Source organism: Delphinapterus leucas, chromosome 19 (genome assembly GCF_059928025.1).
Source record: "Delphinapterus leucas isolate spDelLeu-1000000601 "Yukka" chromosome 19, BTC_Dleu_Yukka2, whole genome shotgun sequence".
NCBI lineage: Eukaryota > Metazoa > Chordata > Mammalia > Artiodactyla > Monodontidae > Delphinapterus > Delphinapterus leucas.
In genome coordinates, this window is record NC_143147.1 from 51,087,848 (window position 1) to 51,114,428 (window position 26,581).

At 54.2% G+C, this 26,581-nt stretch overlaps 2 protein-coding genes across 14 annotated transcripts in view; one reads left to right on the forward strand and one right to left on the reverse strand.

Annotated features, from left to right (window-relative positions):
- Positions 1-1,221: 1,221 nt before the first annotated feature.
- STAT5A (signal transducer and activator of transcription 5A) lies at positions 1,222-20,659 on the forward strand. 7 transcript variants are annotated; one of them, XM_022557937.2, is made up of 20 exons: positions 1,222-1,330; positions 2,129-2,283; positions 2,587-2,743; positions 3,873-3,962; positions 6,888-7,062; positions 11,454-11,584; positions 11,793-11,944; positions 12,417-12,572; positions 12,981-13,160; positions 14,402-14,489; positions 14,584-14,706; positions 15,039-15,131; positions 15,572-15,778; positions 16,214-16,285; positions 16,375-16,469; positions 16,555-16,685; positions 17,118-17,273; positions 17,811-17,862; positions 18,124-18,231; positions 19,231-20,659. In XM_022557937.2, exons 2-20 carry the CDS (start codon positions 2,156-2,158, stop codon positions 19,391-19,393), a joined length of 2,457 nt encoding a protein of 818 aa, XP_022413645.1. In that variant the 5' UTR covers positions 1,222-1,330; positions 2,129-2,155; the 3' UTR covers positions 19,394-20,659. The 7 variants fall into 7 exon arrangements, with proteins under 7 accessions (XP_022413645.1, XP_022413647.1, XP_089757416.1 ...); XM_022557939.3 differs by having other exon boundaries at positions 14,584-14,700; XM_022557938.3 differs by having other exon boundaries at positions 1,230-1,330; positions 2,146-2,283.
- A 1,322-nt stretch (positions 20,660-21,981) lies between these two features.
- Positions 21,982-26,581, reverse strand: part of STAT3 (signal transducer and activator of transcription 3) — a 63,719-nt gene continuing 59,119 nt past the window's right edge. For 5 of the 7 annotated variants that reach the window (XM_089901294.1, XM_089901293.1, XM_089901292.1 and 2 more), the window contains 3 exons: positions 25,162-25,204; positions 24,766-24,878; positions 21,982-23,982 (listed from right to left, as the gene is read on the reverse strand). In XM_089901294.1, coding sequence (XP_089757420.1) covers positions 23,927-23,982; positions 24,766-24,878; positions 25,162-25,204 — 212 coding nt within the window. In that variant the 3' untranslated portion in view covers positions 21,982-23,926. The remainder of the gene's footprint in view (positions 23,983-24,765; positions 24,879-25,161; positions 25,205-26,581) is intronic. The other 2 variants (XM_030762188.2, XM_022558239.2) reach the window with 1 other exon arrangement.

Below are 26,581 nucleotides of genomic sequence, written 5' to 3' on the forward strand. Positions count from 1 at the left end.
GGGGGCACATGAAGGGGGGGAAGGAATGGAGAGAAAAGGGCAGGTCCAAGAAGGAATTAGGGCGGGAGGGAGAGAGGGAGAGGAGAATGATTGCCCCCAGTACATGAGGTCTTGGCCCAGCCGGCCCTGAGTGGGCTGCCAGACTGGCCCCTCCCTTGGTGCTGCCAATACCAGCTGCCAGGCATGGGGGTGGCCCCAGAGGAGAGGGAAGCTGGGTAAAGGGAATGGAAGGCTTCCAGGGCAGCCTTGCCCAACTCCACAGGCCCCGTAGGGGGGCTCTCAGGGAGGGGGCTGGGACCCAGGCAAGGCTCAGGGAAGGTGTTCCCTGCTCTGTCAAGGCATATAGGCAGTCCTAAGCTTGTGACGATTCAAGACACCCCTCCCTGGACTTTCTGAAGACAGGACCAGCCTCAGATGTGACTGGGCTGGGGTGAGTGGAGAGGCAGGATCATGTATAGACCATAGGCTGTGGACTAGGCCCTGTGCCCACTGTGGGACCCTACGCAAGCCCCCTCCCCTCTCTGGACTCCATTTCTTATCTGCATAGTTTCAGGGGGTTGAAACATTTGCCTGCCAAGGTTCTTTCTTTTTTCTACTGCAGGCGGGGGTGCACAGTGGTGGGAGCGATGGAAGGAGGGGCGGTGGGGGCCCCCTGGGTGAGCTGCCTTCTCTGGAATCCCCAGTCTTTCCCCTCAATACGCTTTGTCTCTGAGATTACAAAAGCTGTGTCCCCAACCCACACAAACACACACGCAAACACACGCTAAACTTTTTAAATCTAGAGACTCAAAAGATGACAAACGCCAGGGCTGGAAGGCTGGTCCAACCCTTCCCTCCTCCCTTTTTACAGATGAGAAAACTGAGGCCCTGCTTTGGGATTTCCGGAGCCCGGGATTTCCCAGCCCTACCACCCTCATCCTCCAGCCACTCCTGCGCCTCTTGCTCAGCACGGTCCGCGGCAGGTCCGCGGGGCCGCCGGCGAGGGCTGGCTGGGACTCCCGGGTGACCCGGCCATCGGGGCAGCCCCTGTGCTCGGCGCCAGCCCCGCCTCGCTGCCTGGGGCCCGGCCGCGGCCGCCGCCGCTGTGCACTCGCCGGGGAGCTAGCCACCAAGGGCGGAGGCAGGGAGAGAGCGACCGAGGCTGGGAGGGGTGTTGGCGAGAGCTCGCGCGCTGTGTATGGTCTATCAGAGGCAGCTGACCTTTGAGGAGGAAATCGCTGCTCTCGGCTCCTTCCTGTAGTAACAGCCGCCGCCACCGCCTCCGCCGCCGCCAGGAGCCCGGGCAGGGAGCGAGCGTCAGCCCCGCAGCCGGACGGCTCTGCGCGACCAGGTGGGTGGCCCGGCCGCGCGTCCCCGGCGGCGCGCGCCCAGAGGGCGCCCCTGGCTGCTGCCCCGGCCCCCTCACCGCGGGACCCGGAGCCCGACGGCCGTAGGGGTGCAGGGGACGGTCCCCCGGACCGAGAGGGAGTTTCGGCGCAGCGCGCAGCGCGGACGAGAGACGAGGGACGCGGGACGCTGATGCAGGGAGGGGGCCGAGGGTGGACGCCATCCTCGCCGGCAGAGGGCAGGGGGCGCTGTCGGACTGGACAGTGGGAGACCTCGGGGCACAGCTTGGGGGACGCAGCCCAAGAGAGGGAGTGTCTGTCTCCCCAGCCCTCTCTCCTTAACCCCAGCCACGTGCTTACGGTGACAGAGCCGTCCAGTGGGAACCGTCGGTGGCGTTGCCCAAACGTTGGGCTGGAATATCCCCCGTTCCCAGAAATGGGGACTCGGGGTTCGAAGCAGGGTGGGGGGATTCTTGCAGCCCTCCCCAGAGGGCCCGTGGGCCTCCGCCATCAAGTTTCTCTTTCAGTTTCTAGCTGTTCCCACCCCGGGGAAGCCCCGGTGGGGCAAGGGGAGAGGAAGAGGGGGAGGGCACCTGCCTTTCGGGAGCCCCTCCCCAAGCCTCAGCGGGTTCCTCGCTGGAGGGAAGGGCGGCCTTCCCCTCCTCACCCTCTCTCTTCCCGCACAGGAAAGCGTGTCTGTGGGAGGGGAGGGGCCGGGCCTGACCGCGGTCCAGGGATGGGTGGGCATGGCAGGGCCAGGGGCAGGCCCAGCCCTCGCCTCTAACAAGGAGGCGCCTCTTCAGCCCTCTGCTCGCGCTAGGTGAACGGACATGGCGGGCTGGATCCAGGCCCAACAGCTGCAGGGAGATGCACTTCGCCAGATGCAGGTGCTGTATGGGCAGCACTTCCCCATCGAGGTCCGGCATTACTTAGCACAGTGGATCGAGAGCCAGCCGTGGTAGGTGCCCCTGCCTGGTGCCATCCAGGCCCCTTGGCCTTTAGGTCTCCTCTTTGTGGTTTGGTGAGATTCTGGTCCTGTCTGTCCCGCTCTGTGCAGAAGGGGCGGTGTCCTTGGGAAAGGGGAACAGGGAAATGGGAGTCTGGGATTGGAGAGGGAATGTTTCTAGACTCTGGTGCCTGTGGAGCTGCCAGGAACAAGTCTTGTGGGCACGAGCCTTGGATTTCCACGTCCCTCTTGGTGCCTGACCTCCATGCCCAAGGAGGCACCATAGTAGGCTTCTCTCTCCTGCCCTGCCCCAAGGGATGCCATCGACCTGGACAATCCCCAGGACCGACCCCAGGCCACCCAGCTCCTGGAGGGCCTGGTGCAGGAGCTGCAGAAGAAGGCTGAGCACCAAGTAGGGGAAGATGGGTTCTTGCTGAAGATCAAGCTGGGGCATTATGCCACGCAGCTCCAGGTGGGTATGAGCTCCGGGCATCTGCAGGGTGTGGTGTCCACCTTCTCTTTCCAGCACCAGAACCCCTGGTTTTTTTCCTGGTTTGGCCACTGACTCACCATATGACCCTGAGCTTATCGGCAACCTTTCTGTGCTTCAATTTCCCCCACCCCCTCTTTCTAAATCAGACCTGTCAGATTTCCCTTAGCATATTATAAAGCAAGAGGTGGGGCGTGTTTGTCCCCAAGAGAAGGGGGATGGGTGAAACTGCATTCTGGGCAGATCAAGCAGAAGGGATGGGGGTAGAGCAAGTCAAGATTCTGTTGTCAGAGAAAGGAATACTGACAGGTTCTAGAAATGAGGCAACGAGGCAGCCACACATCCCTCTTGCGGCTCTTTTAAAGGCTTTTCAAAGAGCTGCTGAAGTCGCGTGCAAGAGGAACAGAGTTGTCCTGGAGCCTTGAATTAAGGTTTTGGATGTAAGGTGTAGCTTCTCCTTCACCTGAGGATGCGGGGGGAAGGAATATAGGGGAGAGAGGGAGTTTTTGTGGCAGCAGGAAAGGGGTGAGGGTGGTAATCATAGTTGAGCATTTGTTGGAACTCACTTGAATATTTAGAGAGCCCTTCTTAAATACCAGCAGCAGGGTGTCAGAAGAATAAAAAGTCCATCCCAGAAGAGGCAGGAAACACGAGAAACTTGGTGGGAAGAGGGGAGCAAAACAGGAACCCAGGGCCAGGACTATAGTGGAAGTACCTTGACCTTGGCATTAGATGCCCTGGGTCTTGAGTCATCTGCTCAGTCGTTTGCCTCTGGACAAGTACTTAATCTCTCTGAGCATCAGTTTTCTCATCTGTGAAATGAGGATAACAGTTTCTGCTTATGTCATAGGGTTTCTATGATGCACAAGGTCAAAGGAGATGGCAGATTGGAAGTGCTTTGTAAACTGTTTCTAATGCACTGCAAACCAAATCGAAGATCTGCGAGGGGAAATCAAGTTAAGGAGAGATAGAGGTTCTGGTGACAGTTCCTGAGGCTTCCCAGAGGAAGCTGAGGCAGGGGCTGGAGGAGAGGAAGGGGTGGGCGTGGCTCTGCAATGGTCATGGTGGGAGCAGAGGATGGCCACTGACAGCTGCTGTTGGGTTCTTTCAGAACACGTATGACCACTGCCCCATGGAATTGGTGCGCTGCATCCGCCATATTCTGTACAATGAACAGAGGCTGGTCCGAGAAGCCAACAGTGTGAGTGTCCATGGGTTTGGGGAGAGGTTTTGGGAAGTCCTTCTACCTGCTTTTATATGTTTTATAAACACTGGCATGAGAAAGCACCAAAGAAATAAAAGACACGGGCGAGTATGAGAGGCAGTATCACATGCAGGTGTAGACTGACACCCGACCCCCACTCCCCGGCTTCAGTCCCTGGCTCTACTACTTACTAGCTGTGTGACTTAAGCAAGTTACTTAACCTCTCTGAGCCTCTGTCTTTTTCTATTATAAATGAGGACAGTCACAGTATCTACTCTCTAGGGTTATTGTGTGATACTATGTGGGCAAAGGATAGACAAACACAAATGAAACAGAAAAGGAAGCCCTAAAAACACACATACACGTCAGGAGATGCAATCTATGTCAGTCAGTGATGGCATTACACATCACCAGGGGAAAGATTTGTCATTCAATAAACGGGGCTGGAGACAAAAGAAGAAATATCCTCTGGTGTGGTTTATGAGGGGAAGCAGAGCCGAGGTCTATGTCAGAAGAAGTAACCCGGCAAGCTCAGAGAAGCGAGGCCTAGCGAGGCAGAGCAGGGACTCGTCCCCCATGTTCTGAAATCATAAAGGCATCAGACATTGCTGGGACAATGGTACAAATGGTATATTATCTGCAATAAAGCAAAATGAATTTCATGAAATGATATCCCACAGGTAAAGACCACAGACTAGTGCCTGGAGCGAAGTCATACTTATAATTTACTTGTGGTGGAGACTGATTTCAAGAATTTGAGAGTTCATTCAGTAAACATTTATTCAGGTCTTGCTGTGCATCTGACACTGGACTAGGACGGGAAAAACAGATAAAGTCCTGGTCTCCACCTAAAGGGAATTCAGGCAATGATAGATTCTTTAGTTGTCAGCTGAGTGCTAAGCGGGCCTCTTTGGAAAAAGGATCCAACTCAGACTGGGGCAGGCTGGCTGGTGGAGGGGAGGGTGTCCTGAGGAAAAGGATGCCTGAACTACAGTGGGGAAAGAGGGAGGAAGGAGGCAGGATGAGTTTTCTAGTCAAAAATAACAGCAGTATATGTGAGGGCAGGAAGGCGCGAGCCACCTTATGACATTCGAAGAACTGTAAGTGTTCAGTGCTACTGGGGAGAAGGGAGCCAACTGGGGAGAAGGGAGCCAACTGGGGAGAAGGGAGCCAACTGGGCAAAAGCCAGGTCACAGAGGGTCAACTGGTACAACTCTTGACTTGGTGCAATTACAGAGCCATCTGTAAGTGTACAAATGAGTTCGGCTGCAATTAAGAAATACATGCCTACGATGCAGGTCATGGTTGGGGGTAAATAATTGTTGTCCCAGTCATCAAGCTGTTCTTCAACACCTCTGATGTCCTGGGCCTTGGGGATTTTGTGGTGCACAAGACAGACAAGGTCCTAGGCCTTAAGGAGTTCACATCCTAGTGCAGGGAGGCAGACAAGAAAGAACATGCAGGCTTCCCTGGTGGCGCAGTGGTTAAGAATCCGCCTGCCAATGCAGGGGACACGGGTTCGAGCCCTGGTCCGGGAAGATCCCACCTGCCGCGGAACAACTAAGCCCGTGTGCCACAACTACTGAGCCTGCGCTCTAGAGCCCGTGCTCTGCAACAAGAGAAGCCACAACAATGAGAAGCCCGCGCACCGCAAGGAAGAGTAGCCCCCGCTTGCCTCAACTAGAGAAAGCCCATGAGCAGCAACGAAGATCCAACACAGCCAAAAATAAAAACAAATTAATAAATAAATTTAAAAAAAGAAAGAAAGGGGCTTCCCTGGTGGCGCAGTGGTTGAGAGTCCGCCTGCCGATGCAGGGGACATGGGTTCGTGCCCCGGTTCCGGGAAGATCCCACATGCCGCGGAGCGGCTGGGCCCGTGAGCCATGGCCACTGAGCCTGCGCGTCCGGAGCCTGTGCTCCGCAGCGGGAGACGCCACAACAGTGAGAGGCCCACGTACCGCAAAAAAAAAAAAAAGAAAAAAGAAAGAAAGAACATGCAAGAAAAAGACACCTTCGGTAAGGGAGGTCCTATTTTAAATTGGCTCATCAGAGAGGGTCACTCTGAAAAGGTGCCAGTGGAAGTGCCAGCAGGAAGGTTTGGTGCCAGAATGTTCCAGGGTGATGGAACAACAAATACAAAGGCCCTGAGGCAGGAACACGCTTATGTATTCAGGAACAGAAAGTAGCTGGTGCGCTTGGGCAGCAGTGGCGCTGCGGGTAGGGTAGGCAGAGGCTATCGGCTAGGGCCGTGGAGGGTGTGGAAGGAGTTTGGATTTTATTCTGAGAGCAGGTCATTGGAAAGGCCCTAAAGACTTGGTTGAAGGAATAGATCCGACCAGGTTAGTTAAATGACTGGATCCACAAAGCCCTTGTGGATGCCTCCCCTGTCACTTCACTTGGGGTCTCCAGGATGCCACCTGTGAGCGGTTCACCCGCTTCCCTCAGTCACAAGGTCTTGAGGGAGGACACAGACGATGTGTGTTCCCACAGCCTTGTCCCCCACTGTGTCCCCAGCACCTAGCACAGGTGGCATCGTGGCACCAGGTCAGCGAATGACTACGAAATGAGGGGTCATCATCATTAGTAGGAAAACCCAGGTAACTCCTGGGACATGTTGAGTTCTAGTCTCTCCAGAGAGAACTCAGATGGACCCTGTGTGGGATACTCTGGTGGAGGTTAGAACTGCAGTAGAAGTTTCTTCCATGCTTTATGAAGATGCCATAGTCCGCCAGGTCACCTGTTTCTCTTCCTCCACCCCCATTCTGGCAAATGACTCTCCTTCTGACTCAAAGTACCCTTCCTTCTTATTCTAGATCTGGCATCTGGTGTCTGTAGTATTGGCGTTCCCCAGGGCCTGAGGTTTTCTTCCATCCTCACTGCCCAGTTTACTGCTGCCCACACTCTCCCCTGATATGTCTCCAGGGTAGTTCTTCTTCTGGGATCCTGGTTGATGCCATGTCCCAGAAACACCTTCAGATCAACCAGACACTTGAGGAGCTGCGACTGGTCACACAGGACACAGAGAATGAGCTGAAGAAGCTGCAGCAGACTCAAGAGTACTTCATCATCCAGTATCAAGAGAGCCTGAGGATCCAGGGTGAGGCTGGTGTGGGAGGGCAGCGTGTGTCTGGGGGACGGGAATGAGACCCCTTTGTGAACTCCTGCAGGGTTGGGGCTAGATCCACGTCTGTCTCCCCAGAACCTTATCCAAAGCTTGGGAGGAGTAACGTTCCCAGTGATGGAGCCCCTGCTATGGGCCAGGCTCCAGGCTAAAACCTTTGCATGCATTATTCACTACAACCTTTACAACAGCCCTAAAAAATAGGTAGTTGTATTATTCCTGTTTTGCAGATGTTAAAACTGATGTTCAAAGAGAACACGTAATTTGGCCTGGGTTTCTTTAAATTTATTTTATTTATTTATTTTTGGCTGCATTGGGTCTTCGTTGCTGCGCGTGGGCTTTTCTCTAGTTGCAGAGAGCGGGGCTACTCTTCGTTGTGGTGCGCAGGCTTCTCATTGCAGTGGCTTCTCTTGTTGTGGAGCACGGGCTCTAGGTGCACAGGCTTCAGTAGCTGTGGCACACGGGCTCAGTAGTTGTGGCTCACGGGCTCTAGAGCGCAGGCTCAGTAGTTGTGGCGCATGGGCTTAGTTGCTCTGCGGCATGTGGGATCTTCCTGGACCAGGGCTTGAACCTGTGTCCCCCACATTGGCAGGCGGATTCTTAACCACTGCGCCACCAGAGAAGCCCTGGCCTGGATTTCTTGCAAGTTGCAGAACTGGATCTTAACTAGAGATATGTCATAAAATCACTATATTTTAACCAATATTCAGTGAATATCTCAATGAATGAATCAATGAATGAATGAATATGGACAAAGTGTTCCCCAATCAAAGGGAGGACTTAGGTTGGGAGTCCCCTGGTTGAACCAGGCTGGGGAGAGGTGGAACTCCAGGAATGCCCCTTCTTGAGCCTAATAGGAGGTAAAGATGGGGGGAGGAGGAGGTGACAGTGGAAAATTCTCCTGTCTCCTAGGTCTATAATTTGCTAGTGACTGCCATGATAAGGGTGTAGGGAAAGAAAAATTAACTCAGAAGAAATTCACCCCAGGTACACTTTTAAGAGTCTTGAAATGTGGCTCATCTTCCTTCACTTCAAATTGATCCCAGAGCTGTACCACCCCATCCTAGTGAGAACAAGAAGTATCAAACTGCCTTTTCCTTCACTCTTCTATTTTTGGTGTCTTAAGGTAGAACCATAGGTCATTGATTTTAGACCTTTCTTCTTTTCTAATGTATATATTCAGAGCTATCAATTTCCCTCTCATCAGTGCTTTAGCTGCATCTCATCATTTTGGATATGCTATATGCTCATTATTCAATTTGAAATATTCTCTAATTTCTCTTCTGATTAATTATTTTACCATATACTATTTAGAAGTATATTGTTTAATTTCCAAATATTTGGTGTTTTTCTAGATGTCATATCATTATTGATTTCATTTTCATTTCATTGTTAAATTCCACTGTTGTCAGAGAACACACTCTATATGATCTCTTCTTGTAAATTTATTGAGACTTGTTCTATGCCCCAGCATATGCTCTGTGTTGGTGAATGTATTTTGTGGACTTGAATGTATGTTCTGAAGTTGTTTTATTTTAAGATAGCAATAATAAATTCAATAATGTTAACATATATAACATAATATATGATGTTAACATAATAAAGTTAAAAAAAACCCACACCAAGTTTAGTGAGTAGAGTGGCATTGCTTTACATTTTTGCAAATCTCTTTAATGTTAGGCTTAATAGGAGATAGCTGGAGCTGGCTTTCAATCTGTTGTAACATCACATATCTTGTAACCTCTAGAAAACTCTGCTCTATGCTTATAAGTGAATAAGAGAAAAAAAGGTAAATAAGGTCCTATAACTTTATGAAAATAGTTCTGGCTTGGTGGACCTCCTATAAGGGTCTTAGGAACCCTTCAGGGATCCCTGGTTCACACTTTAAGAATCACTGATATATCTTTATTGACTTTTTTGCCTAATTGTTCTATCAGATGCTGAAAGAGAGGTATCAAAATCTCCTATAGTATTGTGTAATTTTCCAATTATTTATGTAAATATTTCTTTTATGTATTTTTGAAGCTTTGTTATTAGATGCATATACATTGAGAATTATGTCATTTTGATTGATTGACACCTTAATACTTATGGAATATCTTTCTTGAGTTCTGGTAACACTCTTTGCCTTGAAATCTACTTTATCAGATATTAGTATTACTCCTCCAGCCTTCTTATTCTATTTTTAAATAGAAACGTATTTTTATCCATGCTTTTTAAAATTTGAAATGTAGACAGCATATAGTTGAGTCCAGCTTTTTTATTTATTCTGACAATCTTTGCTTTTAATTAAGGTGTTTAGTCCACTAATATTTAATGTAATAGCGATTGAGGTCCCCATGTTAATATTTATTTTGTTTTGTCCATTTTCAGTATTTGTTCCTCTGTCCTTCCTTTTAATTGTTTAAATTTTTTAAGATTCTATTTTAATTTAACTACTTAAGCTTTCCTCCTACCTTGCCCTGTCAGTGTTTTCTGTACCCTGAGACTAGCACGTTGCCTGAATCATAGCAGCTGTTGAGTAAATGTTGGGGGGATAATTCTAGCAGCTCTTCTTCAGATCTGAATCCATCCCAGACTGACCCGAAAGAAAGGAAGGCCCTCCTGCTACATTAGGGAGCAGGACATTTCAGGCTATTATTTCTACCCAAGGCCGTTGACTGGTTGACAGTGTTGATGATCCTATTCTGGGGTTTTCTGTTTCCTACTTGTGAGGTTGGGTTTCGATTCTGGTTTGGGTTTGTCCCGATCGTGCAATGTCAGTTCAGTCTCATTGATCAAGTGCACCCATCAGAAACACAGACTACTGATCTGTCTGTGCAAGGGAAGTCTCAGCTCCCTCCAGTGGAGCAGACAGTTGCCTCAAGTCTCCTGGCGCCCTTCCCAGAAGCGTCTCCAATTTGCCAGGAGAGACCTAAGTGGGTCACTTGCATAAGGAGGCTGGGCCTGGTGTTGGGATCCCCACCACCTCCCTGTGGGGGGCAGGATTCCGAGGTGGCTCTCCAGATTCTTCTGCTGTGTTCCTTACCTGCTCCGTCCCCCGCAGTCATGTTGGAGCCATATTTCTAAGTTCTCTTCTAGTTCTGGGCCTTCCTGGCTGTCTAGGGTTGCGTTAGTGTGTCCTTAGTTGCTTTTGTGCGTCCATAGGGCAGGGCCTCGGTCATTGTGACATGGCCCTCAGAGGCCTGCCGGGAACTTGACCAAGACCTGCTGACTGATGCTCTCATCTTCTTGACTCAGCCCCAGTAAGGACCGTGGGATGTTCCAAAAGCCTATTGGTGGGGGTAGGAATGCCAGCATCTAGGATGGTGATTGCCTGTGGAGGGAGGGATGGGGAGGCCGGCAGGGGAGGATGTACAGGTGCTTAACTGTGGAAATGTTTACTTTCTTAAGCGGGCTTCTTGATACACAGGTGTTCCTTGTATCATCCTTTCTATCAATACTTGCCTAGGTCTTAAGTATTATATAACAGATTTTTTGAAAAGGCCTCGTCAGTGAGGCCTCGTTACCTTATTCCTGCCATCGATGAGAGGCCTGACAGCTGGTGTGGAGAGAAGCTGCCTCCCTCTCTTGAGAGAATCTTGCTGCTTTCGTGTCCCCAGTGGCCCTGGACACTCTGTCTCTCTCCCTCTTCCGGCTGGTCTGCTGAGCTCACAGTGACCCAACCTGGACAAACATGTTAGGCCCCTTCAGCACCTGGAGAAACACCACCCCCCCACTTCCCCGAGGAGAGGCTGCTGCGCTCAGCCCCGCGGAGCAGGGCCTTCCTGATGCGGCTTTGTCCTGTGAGGTTGGGGCTGAGAGCTGCTCCATGAGCCTTTAATCCCGTCCTGTAACCCACTGACTGTGAGGACTGACTCTCACCTGGAGCTGATGGTGCCAGGCAGCTTCCTGAGTATTTTCTGTATCATTTTTGCTCATTTAACGTCACAGCAGCCACTGAGGCAGGTGCCGTGATTCTCCCATTTTACACCTGGGGAAGCTGAGGCATGGGAGAGTGAGGTGATTTGCCCAAGTTCACCCACCTTTTAAACGGCGAGGACACACTTCAGACCAGGCAGGGTGGCTCTAAGCCGGACCCCGCGTGGGGAGAGGAGGGCTGGGCAGGCAGGGAGGCCATGGGCTGGCTCCTCCCCAGCTGTACCCCGAGCTTCCGTCTCCCCACTCCCCAAGGGGAGCTCAGAGTCGGGGGCCAGGGGACGGAGCCCACTCATCTTTGGGCACCATGGCTGTGGAACCCTGACTGGCCACTTGTCAGCTGTGTCCCCTCCAGGGTTTTGCCTCCAGAACAGGTGAGTGCAATTCTGCCGGGCTCCCTGCTGGACCCGGGGAGGTCATGGTCGTGGGTATCCTGTGCCCTCCTCCAGCTCAGTTTGCCCAGCTGGCCCAGCTGAACCCCCAGGAGCGTCTGAGCCGGGAGACGGCCCTCCAGCAGAAGCAGGTGTCCCTGGAGGCCTGGCTGCAGCGCGAGGCCCAGACGCTGCAGCAGTACCGCGTGGTGAGTGGGCTCTGCGTCCCTCCCCTCCCGGGCGTGGACCTGAGGGAGGGAGAGAGCCAGGAGGAGAGCGGGACCCAGCAGAGCAGGAGGCCAGAGCCTTCCCCACTGTGTGGGCACGCAGGGCAGAGCGGGTCGGCAAGGGGTGAGGGGAGGCCCTGTGGGGTGTTCTGAGAGCCCAGAAGGGCCGCTGCCCCCGCCCGCCCCGCAGGAGCTGGCCGAGAAGCACCAGAAGACCCTGCAGCTGCTGCGGAAGCAGCAGACCATCATTCTGGATGACGAGCTGATCCAGTGGAAGCGGCGGCAGCAGCTGGCGGGGAACGGAGGGCCCCCCGAGGGCAGCCTGGACGTGCTACAATCCTGGTAATGGTAATGGGGGGCCAGGCGGGGGCGGCAGGGGCTCAGCGTGGTGCCACCGGCTGCTGTCCTGCTCCTGTGTTTATGTGAGCAGCCGGCTCCCTCTGTCGGGGCACGGGTCTTATTTCACCAGTGGTCTGGTTCCTGATGCAGACTTTGGTGCCCCCGTCCTGTGCCACCTTCCCCGGGAGGGGCGTCCCTGGGTGAGGGAGTGGGGTGGGGCCAGGTGTGCAGAGCGACGCTCAGGCTGGTTGGACCCAAGTCAGGGTCGCTCCTCCTGTGAGTTTCTTTGTGTTTCTGGAAGGCAGGGCAGCCGTGCTCTGCTCAGTGGACAGGCCGGGCGGCTAAGGCGCCGAGCCTTCCTGGGGGTGGAGCTGGGTCTGGGCCTTCTCCCCAGCCTGGGAGCCTTCTGGCTTCTGGCCTGGAGGAAGAGGGTGAAGGCTTTGTCCTTCCCTTTGGCCTCGGGGCTCCCGTGCAGGTGTGAGAAGTTGGCGGAGATCATCTGGCAGAACCGGCAGCAGATCCGCAGAGCTGAGCACCTCTGCCAGCAGCTGCCCATCCCCGGCCCCGTGGAGGAGATGCTGGCTGAGGTCAACGCCACCATCACAGACATCATCTCAGCCCTGGTGACCAGGTGATTGCTGCCTCTTGGCCTCGCCCAGGCCCCATCCGGTTGGCCTGGGTCGCGGGCAGCAGGGTCTTTACAGACAGGGCGCTCTGGCTTGAACCCTTCTGTCTCTGCCTCACACCCTCATCCCATCGCCCTCTGTCGCCTGTTGCTGTGGCCTCTTGCTGTTCACCTTGCCCGGTTTCTCTCGTGGACACTGTATGGGCTTTTCCCCCCGTTTCAGCTGTTGAGTTCATCTCACTGCCTCCCCTCCTGCCAGCTCCCCCGACTCGCAGTGGCCCCCCCGGGACCGGGGGCTGTGCCACAAGCCCTTCCTTCGCCTGCTGTGCCCCGCGCAAGGCGGCCTCGGCACGCGGAGGGAGGGACCGGAGGGCCGTGCCCTGAGGCGTCACCTGGTCACTTGTGTCCCCGCAGCACGTTCATCATCGAGAAGCAGCCCCCTCAGGTCCTGAAGACCCAGACCAAGTTCGCAGCCACCGTGCGCCTGCTGGTGGGCGGGAAGCTGAACGTGCACATGAGCCCCCCCCAGGTGAAGGCGACCATCATCAGCGAGCAGCAGGCCAAGTCGCTGCTCAAGAACGAGAACACCCGCAAGTACGTTGCCCTGCTCCCATCTGCCCCTCCCTCAGCTCAGCCTCTGTGCTACAGCAGGCATCCTGGGTGATGGGGACAGCATGGCCTCCCCCTCCGAAACCCTTTGTCCTGCATTAAGATGTGGCCCCATGTCGCTCCAGTTCACTCTGTCTGTCCTGGCGTACACTTCGCACACACAGTAAATCAACAAGGATTTCGCTGCTGGGTGTCCCAGGACCTGTGCTGAGCACTGAGACACAGCTGTGATCCACACAGAACTTGGCTCTGTCCCTGCCCAACCTTGAGACAGAAAATTAAAATAAAGCAATATCACAGCGCCTGCAGTACATGGGTAGTCAAGGAGGGCCTTTCTGAGGATATATTTGAGTGGAGACCTGAATGAGAAGGTCAAGAGTGTTTGGGGAGGGCTTCCCTGGTGGCGCAGTGGTTGAGAGTCCGCCTGCCGATGCAGGGACGCGGGTTCGTGCCCCAGTCCGGGAGGATCCCGCGTGCCGCAGAGCGGCTGGGCCCGTGAGCCATGGCCGCTGAGCCTGCGCGTCCGGAGCCTGTGCTCCGCAACGGGAGAGGCCACAACAGTGAGAGGCCCGCGTACCGCAAAAAAAAAAAAAAAAAGAGTGTTTGGGGAGATAGGAAGGGCAAGTGCAGAAGTCCCGAGGCAGACACTGAGCGTACGTGTTCAGCAAACAGACAAGGCAGTGGGCTCGCTTGTCCTGAGTGAGGCCAGGGAGGTGGGCAGGGGTTGATCTCGGGAATCTTTGTAGGCTGTGGTCATGATTTTTATCTCAGGTGCGCTAGAAACTGCCGAAGGCCCCCACATCAATCTTAAATTTATTTATTTGTTTATTCATTCATTTATTTATTTATTGGCTGCGTTGGGCCTTTATTGCTGCCCGCAGGCTTTCTCTAGTCGCGGCGACCGGGGGCTGCTCTTCGCTGCGGAGCATGGGCTCTAGGCACGTTGCTTCAGTAGTCGTGGCACGCTCGGGGGCTCAGTAGTCCCCACATCAATCTTGATACCCAAGGAATTTTAATGATAGAGACACAGGCCCCACCCTTGGAGACTTTGCTCAGGTGCTCTCAGGTTGATGAGAAAGTGAGCCCAGGGACACTCGGAGAAATGCTCTTAGGGGAGGGGCAGGGGCTGCTGGCAGGGCTTTCTGGAGAAGTCTGGGCCCAGGGTGCAGACAGGGTGGTGCTCCTGGCCTGGGCCCAGTAGAGATGGGTTCCTCTCTTCTTCGCAGTGAGTACAGCGGAGAGATCTTGAACAACTGCTGTGTGATGGAGTATCACCAGGCCACGGGCACCCTCAGCGCTCACTTCAGGAACATGGTGAGGACAGGGCCCCGCCCATGGAGGGAGGCCTGCCCAGAGCCGAGTCCTCTAACCAGCGGCTTTCTCCTCATTCCCCTCTGACCTCCTGCAGTCGCTAAAGAGGATTAAGCGCGCTGACCGGCGAGGCGCAGAGTCCGTGACAGAGGAGAAGTTCACGGTCCTGTTTGAGTCTCAGTTCAGTGTTGGCAGCAATGAGCTTGTGTTTCAGGTGAAGGTGAGACCCGGCTCCCCCGTCTCCTTGCCGGCTGCCCGGCTGGCTTGGGAAAGCCAGAGACTTGAATCCTCACACAGGCTCAGTCCAGTTACCCCGTGATGCTCTCAGAAAACCTAGTGTCACCCTGCTGGTGCCCATTTGCGAGGTTTTAATCCCGCACCAGCCCGCAGAATTTAGGCAATGGGCCAAGAAGAAATATGTTGTGTTTTTTGTTTGTTTTTGGTTTAGTTTTGCTGGGAGGGGCTTGAGGAATGAGGGTTGGGGGTCTCTGCCAAGAGGAGGGCAAGACAGTGGTCATATGCCCTCACCCCTCATTCCCTGGATTCCCGTAGACCCTGTCCCTTCCTGTGGTTGTCATTGTTCATGGCAGCCAGGACCACAATGCTACTGCCACCGTGCTATGGGACAATGCCTTTGCTGAGCCGGTGAGTCCCCATGAGACCCTCACCTCGGCCCCTCGGAGTTTCCCAGGGTCAGCCCCAACCCCAGGGCCCCTGCTGAGTGGTCTTCCCCAACCCTAGGGCCAGACCAGAGGTCAGGGGGCAGCTGGTGTGAACAGCCTGCCCTCGGCATGTCCTAGGCTCTGTCTGGGCTCTGGGTCAAGGGACTGGGGTCTCCTAGGTCTGTGAGCGTGGTCTTGGGGCTCTGGTCCCTGATCTCTCTCCCCAGGGTCCTGGTCTGGGTCTCCATCCCCGTATGCCCACCCCTCTGCCCCTGCCCCCAGCTCTTTCTTTCCCTTGCATTTTTGTCCCCTTTTCTGGACCTTTCTCAGTCCCCTCTATCTCTTGGTATCTGTGTCTGTGTGTGTGTAAATATCTCCTACTCCCTCAATCTGCCTTTTTTTCCTTTCTTCTCTCCCCACCAGGGCAGGGTGCCGTTTGCAGTGCCTGACAAAGTCCTGTGGCCGCAGCTGTGCGAGGCGCTCAACATGAAATTCAAGGCCGAAGTGCAGAGCAACCGGGGCCTGACCAAGGAGAACCTCGTGTTCCTGGCGCAGAAGCTCTTCAACAGCGGTAGCAGCCACCTCGAGGACTACAACGGCATGTCCGTGTCCTGGTCCCAGTTCAACAGGGTGAGGGACGCCGCCCGCTGCCTGCCTGGGACCACCCTGCCACCCTTCCCCCACCTCACACACAGGTTACTGCCCCTGGTCAGTGGCCCCCCTCTACCCCCATCCCCCCTCTTCTACAACCAGGAGAGACGGGGGCTAGTACCCCAAGGAACGCAGGCGGCCATGAGAGCCAAAGCAGGACGGTGGAAGGAACCCGGAGCTGGGAGTCAGGGTCCCTGGGCTCTAACCCTCGATGTGTTAACTAATTTGCCAGGCCCCTTCCCTCCTCTGTGCTGCGCTTTTCCCATCTGTAAAGCGAAGGGGTTGGGCAGGAATAACTTTGGAGGTCTCATCCAGCTTAGACAATTCTTTGCACCTCCGCCCCCCACCCCGTGGGGTTGTCCCGGACCCCTGTGTCTGCGAGGCAAGAGGCCAGTGTACTCTCTGGTTCCCTAGGATATGACCAGGGGCTGTGGCAGTTTGCTGGAGTGTGGGGCAAGTCGGATGAGGAACTGGGAGAAGGTCTGGGTGAGGACAAGAGGGCACTGAGTGTTCCCTGAACCACCCGTGACGACGGGGGCACAAGCCCTGACTTGGGGTTTCCTGGGGGCTCTCAGGAGAACTTGCCAGGCTGGAACTACACCTTCTGGCAGTGGTTCGATGGGGTCATGGAGGTGCTGAAGAAACATCACAAGCCCCATTGGAATGACGGGTGAGAGGAATGGGGTCTGGGAGGTCATGGGCTCAGGGGACAGGGGCTGCTGCCAGCAGTGACACTGTATGCTCGATGCACCCAGGGCCATCCTAGGTTTTGTGAATAAGCAACAGGCCCATGACCTGCTCATCAACAAGCCCGACGGCACCTTCTTGTTGCGCTTTAGCGACTCAGAAATAGGGGGCATCACCATTGCCTGGAAGTTTGACTCTCGTGAGTTCCCTACGTGCCCACACTCTAGCCCCAGTGGCCCTGTCTTCCATTTCCTCGTTGCCTATTCTCCATCAGGCCTGCATCCTTAGAAGGTATCCGGTGGGAGAGATGGGACCTGAGCTTGGAGGGTGGGAGGAGTGTTGCTCAGAAGCACATTCCCTCTCTGTGGTTTTCCACTGGGGAGAACCTAAAATCATTGGCCTCCTGGACTCCAGAACTGCTGGGCGAGTCCTTCTCTGCCCTGACCCAGCCTTATTGGTATCTGCTTGCCCGTGGTCATTTCATTGCCCTATGCCGAGGAGCACAGGGGTGGGGTTGCCGTGCAGGCTAGTAAAAGCCCTGATGTCTCTGCAAGCCTGCCCTGAAGCCCCACAGCTCTGATCCTCCTCCCGAGGGCGGTGGGTTGTGGGAATGAGCTTGGCCTTTTCACAGCTGACCGTAACCTGTGGAATCTGAAGCCGTTCACCACGCGGGATTTCTCCATCCGGTCCCTGGCCGACCGGCTGGGGGACCTGAGCTATCTCATCTACGTGTTTCCCGACCGGCCCAAGGATGAGGTCTTCTCCAAGTACTATACTCCCGTGCTCGGTGCGTCCTGCCCAGATACTCCCGGGGCTAGGCAGTGGGGACGCCCCAAGAAGAGCCGAGGGGCTGTTTCCCCTGTGGGTGTTTGTCAGTGGGATGGTGCAAGGCACGTGGAGAGGATTTCAGGGCTCACAACTGAAGAAAGGGAAAGCAAAACCTCTGACCCAGCTTTCTTCCCTGCAAAGCAAAACACTGAGTGGGACCCACTTCTGTGCCCTTGGAGGAAGAGGCTGCAGTGCTGGGGGAGGAGCCATAACGCAAACCCACAGATGGTGGACTCCCATCTTGATCAGCTGCCCTCACCGCTCTCCACCCTCAAACCTACCCTCAAGTTGAGCGCAGGAAGCAAAATGAGACTGAAGCCAGGGCCTGGGTGGTGTTTACTGTCAGCGGGTGTTTATTGGGAATCTGGGAAATTTCATCCCTGCTGAGGCCGCATGGCAATGTGGGGGGAGGCAGACTGCATAGGTGGGTTTCCACTCCCCTGGGAGCTCCCAGAGACTTCAGTTCTCATCACTGTTCTCCCCCCACCCTCGGCAGCTAAAGCAGTGGACGGATACGTGAAGCCACAGATCAAGCAAGTGGTCCCTGAGTAAGTGTCCCGGGTCCAGCTCTGGTCTCCTGCTGCCTCTCTTCTCCTCTCACCCCCGCACCTGGCTCTCCTCACCCCTCACCGCCGCCCCTCCTGGGGAGGGAGCTGGGCTTGGTCACCAGGGCGTCGGTACCCGGGGCCCCGCTCCTGCAGCCAGGGCCCCAGCCCTAGGGGGCACTCCGTCCTTCCGCACCTGAAAAAGACACGAAGGTGGCCCCCGAGCCCCTCCCCGCTGAGGCTGCGCTCTGCTTCCTCTCGCAGGTTTGTGAGCGCCTCTGCGGACTCTGCCGGGAGCAGCGCCACCTACATGGACCAGGCCCCCTCCCCAGCCGTGTGCCCCCAGGCTCATTATAACATGTACCCACAGAAGTAGGTTGTGTTCTCCTGGGGCTCAGAGGGGAGGAACTGGGCACTTGGCCTCAGGCTGGGCACCAGAGGGCTGGTGGGCAAGGAACCCAGAGCTCCTCTAGGTCTGAGATCACCCAGGCCAGGCCGGGCTCTGGCACATGCCCAGGTGCAGGGTGGGTGAGATCAGCCAATGAAAAGCATAGAGCATTTTGAAACTACACGTAGCAGGGTCCTTGCTCTGGTGCTGACTAGCTGTGTGACCTTGGGGAAATTACTGAGCCTCTCTGATGCTCAGTCTCCTCATCTGTAAAATGGAGGCAAAAAGACCTACCACGTGGGACTGGGGTCAGGATTAAGTGAGAGAGTGCAGGTAGAGCATTTAGCACAGATGAGACTGTTATAAGGGCTTGATACAGGGTAGCTATGGATGGGGTAGTTGTTCTTAGGAGTTGTGTGGGAACAGGGTGTCCATTGCTCCTCTCTGGAGTTCCCAGAGAAGAGAATTAATTCTCTTCCAAGCTGTGGGTGGCCTGCTGCCGTGGGATGACCGCAGGCTTGGGAGTCACAAAGACCTGAATTCCAATCCTGACTCCACCTGCCAACCAGGTGGCCCTGAACAAGTTTCCTAACATGATTGAGTCTCAGTTTCTTCCTCTATAAAGTGGAGTAAATACCTGCCTTATGAGTGGCTGTGAGGGTTGGTGTAACGTGGTTGAAAGGCCCAGGCCTTCATAGGTGCTCAGTGAATGGTGCCTGGGGTTTCACGGGCAGCTCATTCACCCAACTACCTCATTCCCCTGAGATCGCTCGATGAGGTCGTGAGCGATGAGACTAGAACTGGGGTGTCTCCCAACAAGCCAGTGACTGACTTATGCAACTTGGGGTGTGAGAGTCTAGCCAGAGCGGGTCCTGCTCCCATGAGACTCTGGTCTGAGTGGGGAGCAGGCTGGACGCTGTCCCCCAGGAGCTTGGGGCTGTGAGGCATGCCAGCTCCCTCTGACGTCCCTCTCTCTCTACCAGCCCTGACCCCGTCCTCGACCAGGATGGAGAATTTGACCTGGATGAGACCATGGATGTGGCTCGGCACGTGGAGGAACTCTTACGACGCCCTATGGACAGTCTGGACCCCCGCCTCTCCCCACCTACTGGTCTCTTCACCTCTGCCAGAGGCTCGCTCTCGTGAATGTTTGTTTGAACCCTGCACTTCTCTTTGGAAACGTGCAGGGTTCATATTCATTGTGATTTTGTTTCTGTATCGCTGTGCATATTGATGCCTTTGCCGGCAGCACGTGTCCACATGCATATGCGCACGTTTGTGTACAAGGTGTGCCTGCCTCGCCTTTGCAGTCCTAGGTATGTGGCTGCCTTTTTCTTCAGATGGAGGCATTCCAAGAGCCCACTGGGTCTGTCTGTTGTGGAAGAGACTGAGCTGCTTTTGTAGTTGCAGGTACGCGGGGCAGGCAAACCTATTCCTGCCAGAGCCTTTGTCTGCTCAGTAGCTATTTGAATGGAATGATTCAAGAAGGGAAAGGAGACAGGTAACGTCTCTAAGCTCAAGTTTTACTCCTGAGTTAGATGCTTTGCCTCCCAAGTGTGTGTGCATATATATATGTGCATCTGCTCTCGTACAGAGCAACATACACGTTGGTCTCTTGGTTCTTCCCCTCAGGATGGAGGTTGGAAGAATCAAGAGACCAGTTCTGAGTGATATTTTATACTTTATCTAATGACTATGGACTCCAGGCTTTTTGTGAACTGAGAGCTAATCTAGGCCATCCGCGGTCATGTCCCTAACACGGCAGAAATGGGTCTTTTGCATCGGGCCTGTCAGAGCTGCTCTGAGGATGGAGTTTCTTGGCCTCTAGGTCCCCAGCCAGGGGGCTCCAGCTTCAAGTGTATAATGCTGCTGCCCACATTCCTGCTCTTTCCATCCCATATCCCCTTTCCTCCATCTGGCCCCAGCCTTCTTTCCTCACCTCTCTGTCTGCAACCTTGCTTACTTATGGAAGAGGTGGGGGTGGGGAGTGGGGGAGGGACTGGTCTAGGATGTGGTGAACAGGAGGCCCAGGACTTGCATTGTTGATCCCCAAACCCCTCCTGGAAAAAACCTGCAGCAAGAGGCAGCACCAGGGGCTTGCAGCTCACCTGTGGAGTTTGGAGGGAGGGGTAAAAGCTGATCGAGGCCCACTCTGCTGGGAGGTAGAACCTGGAATAGGCCTCATCACAGTTGCATAACTGGCTGTGGTCTGCGAAGGCCTCGCTCCCGACCTCACATGCTCCTCCCTCTGAATCTGCCACACGCAGCCAGGGGCAGCTGACAGTGGAAGGAGTCCCAGAAGGAGTCCCAGGTTGAAACACCTCTCAAGGAAGGTGGGGACAGGAAGCATCTGTACAAAGGCTACACATTTGTGTAAACAGTGTTTTTGAATAAAATATTTTTTTTCATAAATTTGCTGGAATGGCTCCTGGGTCATGGGGACCGCTGGAGTCGTTTTGTTCCTCTCCTCCCGCGTAGCTGGTGCTGTAAGGTGTAGCTTGAAGTTGCCAGTCGGCTCCCATTTCTGTGGTTTTAAGGGTGCCATCCCCACCCCAATACTTTAAGTGCCTCTCAGAAGACTAGAGAACTTGAGGTCTTGGGAAAAGATGGGGCAGGAATTACCGGGGGCAGGGGAGAACTTTGGTCCCTGCCTCTCCTTATGAGCTGCTGCTATAAGCAGTCTCCAAGGTGGCAGCTGAGCGCCAGCGCCCAGACCATTCTCAACCCCTCTGGATGGAAGATGGGGGGGGGGGGAAGCTGCAGGAGCCTCACAACGGTCCTTCCTCCCCCGGCCTCTTCCCAGAGACCAGCAGGTGGCACCATCCCCCTGTTCCTGCGTTTTCAAAGGGTCGGCCTGAGCCTGGGAGGGAGGCTGGGGCGAGAGGACAGTCTCCCCATTTGGCCCCATTGTCATCGGGGATCCAGGGGCTGTCGCCGAGGGCCGGGGCGGGGGCGGGGAACAAGAGCCTATGACAAGGTTTCTTCAGGGCTAAAAGCGAGGGAAGAAGGGCTTGCAGCCCGCCGGGACAGGCGCAGGGGCCCGGCGCGGGGCTGGCGGGGGTGGGCGGGAGGGGAGGCAGCCGCCGAGCCGGGAGCGCGCTAATCTGGAGCTGCATCTCTGCAGGGGAGGGCGGCGCGTATCTCCCGCACCTGCTCGTCTCCATGGTGTTCGGCGCGGGGGGGAGGGAGCCAGGCGAGTGCGCGCCGCGGTCTGTGAATTATCACCACCCACGCCCGGGGCCCGCAGCCGCGGCCCGTTAAGTGTTGACCCACGGAGCGAACTGAAGAGAAAGTGATAATGGAGCCAACTGTGGAAGGGGAGGCCTGGGGTGGTGGGAGTGTCTGCGCCCCAACCCCTCTTAGGTAGCTTATCTGACCCCAGACAGGACACCGCGCCTTGCAAAGGTCCCGGGAGGGAGGGCGGAGGGAGGCAGGAAGAGGGAGCAGGAAGGCCTCCACTCAAGCTGCCTCCGTGCGGGAGGGGCCGGACCCCTGGCTCCTCCAGGTACCCCTGAGCTGGAGGCTGGCGGCTAATGTTAAGATGGGAGGCGCTCGGTGCCCCAGAGGCGGGCCTGTGTCTACTCAGGCATGAGAGGCTAAGGCCACCAGCCCGGGGCCGGGGTCAACCACCTCCTCTCAAGACCCAGGCTCAGCCTGTAAGACTCCTTCAGAGCTGAAGCAGGGGAAGAGGGACCACCCCGAGCCTCCAGCCAGACAGAGCTGCCGTGCCAGCAGACGGTTGCTATATAACTTTTATTTCTGGAAGGTAAAGTAGATACAGCAATATACAAAAAAAAAAAGAAAGAAAAAACCCACAATAATATAAATTTTTACACTATTAAGTAAGTATACATTGAAATTTGAATGCAGTGGTCAGGACAGCATCTCACAAACCACCGTGTGGGTAGCTTAGGCATCCATGGGAATCCCTCGGCTGGGCAGGGGTCAGGCAGGCAGGTCCTGGAGGACTGCGTTTTTTAAAGGAGGGACCAAAACAAGTCTCAGCTCCTCTCAGGGCTTTTGCTATAATCAGGGTTAAAACCAGAAACACATGCGACCTAAAAGCCACAGGGTTTTAGTTTCTGCTCCAGCGAAGCCGGGATCCTCACCTGAGGTCCCTCGAGTTAAGCTAATTATGATCTAGAGAGTGTTGCTAAAGGGAGATTGCTCCGTACCACCTATGAAACCCCTGTTTGTCTTGGAGAGAAGGTCTCGTCCCCTTCCTTCAAAAACTGGTGAATTTGGGTGTAACGCACAGCATTCCCTAGAAACTCTGGTCGACTGAGACAAGGTAGTTGTGGACCACCCAGTCTGGCCGTGCCTCTGGGTCGGCCCCGTGTCAGAGCCCACCTCTCACGCTGCTAAGTGTTCTGAGGTGCACAGGAAAGGCCAGTTGTCCTGCCTCACCGAGGGGGCCCCCACGTGGAGGAGAGGTCACCAGCGCTGGGGGAAGGCTGGGATGTACACTCCCTCATGTGAGGGACGGACCTCGAGTTTATCACTAAGCCTCTGCCCCTGGCTTAACCAAGTGAAGAAGTGATTACAGGTGCCGTAGGAAATCACCAAGAAGCTGGGATAAGAACCATAATCCCTGAGCTCAACTAGACCCTTGACTGGGGCCCCACAGTCTGACTCATGTTCGACCTGTAGCTCTCTCCCTCTTATTCCAGGAGGTCCTGAGACCAGGATGCCTAAAGCAAGCAGGACAAGGGACCTTTAGACATGGGAAGGAGCCATGCCACAAGAGGGGCTCAGGTAAACTGGGGGAGAGGAAGAATCATCCCATCCCTTAGAAGGCACCCACAGAAACCACGCAGGCTCGGAAACAGGGGCGAAGTCCGGGGAGGAAAGGCGAGCAGGCTGTAAGTGCCCCTCTGCCCAGCCTCACCTACTAACAGGCCAGTAGGTGAAAGGGGAAAATAAAAATTTTGTTTATCAAAAAAAGTCTAAAATGTTTAGGGTCTCCTTCAACCTTCCTATATGAAAACCAAAGGCCAAGCCACATCTTCAGATGTCTGTCAAGGGCTGGATCTGAAGCTCATGTCAGGGTTTATATAAATTATCAGCCTGAAGAAAGCTGAATGCCTAAAGCACCAAGGAGGAAATTAACTGAGTTTTCTTAAATACAGAAAAGGCTATGCTGATACAGTGTTTTTTTGCCCTTAAAAAAAATTTTTTTTTTTAAGTTTAAAAAGAAACCTAGAGGCTTTGAAAGTCCTATCTTCTATTTGAACGTTAGCAAGGTTAAAAGTGCAATGCCAGGAGGATGTAGCTAGAGACAACTGTGGCATTAGCTTACAGAAATAGGCAGAGGGATGCCGCTGGCACCAGAGGCACTTGTCTGACAATGACAACAAGCTGCTGAGAAAGGCGGGCAGGGGGGCAAAAAAGACATTTCCTCTTTCTCCCTCTCGCCACCCCTTCCACACCCCCTGGTCACAGCCTCAGAGAGCGCATTCTTATTTGCATTTAGATAAAAGCATATCACCCACATTCACTCATTTCTCTATTTTAAAAAGTGCCCAGATTGCTCAAAGATAACCGAAATGAGAGACGACAAAAAAATCTGGAACCACAGAGTTGGGAGTTGAGCTGATCTGGGCTTGGGCTGTTTAAGGGCTGGTGGAACATGGGTCGGTGCCTCTGTCACCTCTCTCTGCAGCTTCCATCCTCGGCTTCTCACATGGGGGAGGTAGCGCACTCCGAGGTCAGCTCCATGTCGAACGTGAGGGATTCTGGGGGGACACACAGGGAGAGCCAGTTCAGTCGCCTGAGCCCCACAGCTGGCGGGGCCCGCACCCCTAGCTTTTCGGGGCACAGAAGCTCGGGCTGCCACTGCCATCTAGTCTCCTGCCCCTGCCCCTTGATCATCAAGATGGGGTCAGAGAATCCAGATTCTCTCCCCTCCCTTCTGGAAGGGCTCAGCCTTCTTCCTACCTTAACTCATTCCCAACTCTCCAGGTTTAAAGAAGCTCTAAGGCTGCCCTGTTGAACACAGCAGGCTGGAGCCACTTGGGATGTGACTAGTCCCAACCGAGGCAGGCTGTGGTTATAAAACGCGGGGCAGGTTTCAAAGACTTAGTACGAAAGAAAACCTCATTCATTTTTTTCTTTTTTTTTTAGCTGCACCGCACGTGCATCTTGCGGGGATCTTAGTTCCCCGACCAGGGACTGACCCCATGCCCCATGCAGGGCAAGCGTGGAGTCCTAACCACTGGACCGCCAGGGAAATCCCACACTCATTTGTCTCTAACGTGCAGAAATGCCACTATTTTGGATTTACTGGGCTAAAGAAAATACATTTGTAAAATTAACCTCACCTGTTCCTTTTCACTGTTTTTAACATGGCTGCTAGAAAATTTACTCTGGCATGGGGGTGCACGTGTCTATAGGACAGCGCTGTTCGAGAACTCCTTCTATCAATCCAGGTGCCCCTCGCTTGGCTGTGCACATGGGAGCATCACACCAAGGGGACTGACTTCCCTCACAGGGACAGAGTCCGGCAACCACATACTCACCAAATTGCCCTCCTGCTGAGGGTTCAGCACCTTCACCATTATTTCCAAACTGCATCAATGAATCTAAAGTGCGGGGGGACATCGGCAGGTCAATGGTATTGCTGCAGGTCGTTCTGTAGGAAATGGGGAGCAGCAGGAGGGGAGAGGGCCGGGTTGACAAGACACAATGGAGAAAAAAAAAAAAGAACAAAACACACACACACAAGCCATCAAACTCTGGTCTCCAACAGAAAAATAAAAGCTCAAGCTTTTTAAACACACGAGGTCACTTTGAGGACTGAGCATAGCTCGGAGGGTTCCAACCCTTCACAAGAGAACTCTCACCCGGTGTCCTGTTCCCAGGGATAACTGAGGACATTAGAAATGGAGGCAAAATTAGGAAGGGAAGCCACTTACGGTGTCACACAGATGAACTTAGTCTTCAGGTATGGGGCAGCACCTGGGTAGAAGAAAACTCGGGCTTACTGACTGTGATTCCACTCTTGGGTACCAGGCAGCAGGAAGCCGGCTGCCTCCCCAGGGCTGACTTGAAACTCACTCCATCCTTGACCAGAGATTGTCTGGAACTTCCGTCTCCCCTCAGGGCTGCCCTCCCTCACTGTATACTCTGATGTTCCAGTGCTTGCAGCTGGAAGCTCAGTTCTTTCCCTCAAACCTTCCTGAGACTTTTCAGCCGACCCTGGTCCCACCCGAGCTCAGATGAGCTCCAGCCTTGTGTTCATTCTTCCCCTCGATCATGTAAAGAGTTTAACTGCCTGGATGTGGACTGAGGATTGTATTCTAGCCTGGTTGTATCTCTTAGATTGAGTCCCCCGCATGCAGGACTGAGCCCACGCAGTCTGGGCACCCCGTCCTGCTCAGATACCGAAGTCACCGAGTCTTTAAGGGAGCGTGGAAACGGCTAATATGCAGTTCCAAAGCTGAGGGTGACACCTTCTGTTCCCATCAGCACTTATCTGCCTCTATTACATTTTTCGGTGAGGGTATTAGTAACCCCCCAGTTGAATAACTACAGCACACAGAAGAGCCTCTCGGTGGGGAGGATGGCTCTGGACTGGGTGACAGGAGGCCTTACGTCTTCAACAGCTAAGAGATCCGGCCAAGGGCTTTTCTCTCTCGAGTATAAAATAAGAGGGAGGCAGAAGAGGGAGGGGCCCATCTTGGTCATTTATGATTCTTGTTCTACAGTTAGAAATGTGAAGACTGAAATAAATGAATTTTAAGTGCTAAATGCTTACAGCAAGAGGTCAAAGAGCCCTGGAGACACTGGCATGGAATTTGGGGGATTCAGGTGAACAAACCACTGAGGAGGCATGGAGCGGGGCAGGGTGGGGCGGGCTGAGAGAAGCACAGCTATAAAGCTTGGGGCTTACGGTGAAACTGAGGGATCAGAAAGTACAATGACAGCCTGAGAAAGGGCATTGCCGAGGGGCCCTTAGACTCCCATATTAGTTTATTTTTGGCCAAGAAATAGGTTAACTCAGTGCCGAATCCAAAGAAGCTATCAAAGCAGGGTTCTGGTGTCTTATGAATCCATTTTGGCCCACACCTGAGGGGAGCTGACACCCCAGACAGAAAAGGGTTTAATTCCCTAACTGATCAACGTTGCTGAGAAAAACACCTTCGGCCTGAGATGCCACAGTAGAAGCAAAGGAGAACTAAGACTAAAAGCTGATTTATGGCTCCGTACAAGGTTGTAAATGTACTTATCTAATTTGTAAGATAAGGAATTTGTCATTTCTACAGAGGAATGTCTCCCTCAAGCCATGAGGAAATACCGTGTGAGCTTCTGAGTGAGAAGGAGGGAAGAGTCCTG

What these genes read in the sequence shown, in the direction of transcription:
- STAT5A (XM_022557937.2), top strand. Translation starts at nt 2,156, where the DNA reads ATGGCGGGCTGGATCCAGGCCCAACAGCTGCAGGGAGATGCACTTCGC. An exon ending in GGAACTGGGAGAAGGTCTGG is followed by an intron (nt 16,286 to 16,374) that starts GTGAGGACAAGA and finishes GGGGGCTCTCAG; the next exon opens with GAGAACTTGCCAGGCTGGAA. An exon ending in TATAACATGTACCCACAGAA is followed by an intron (nt 18,232 to 19,230) that starts GTAGGTTGTGTT and finishes TCTCTCTACCAG; the next exon opens with CCCTGACCCCGTCCTCGACC.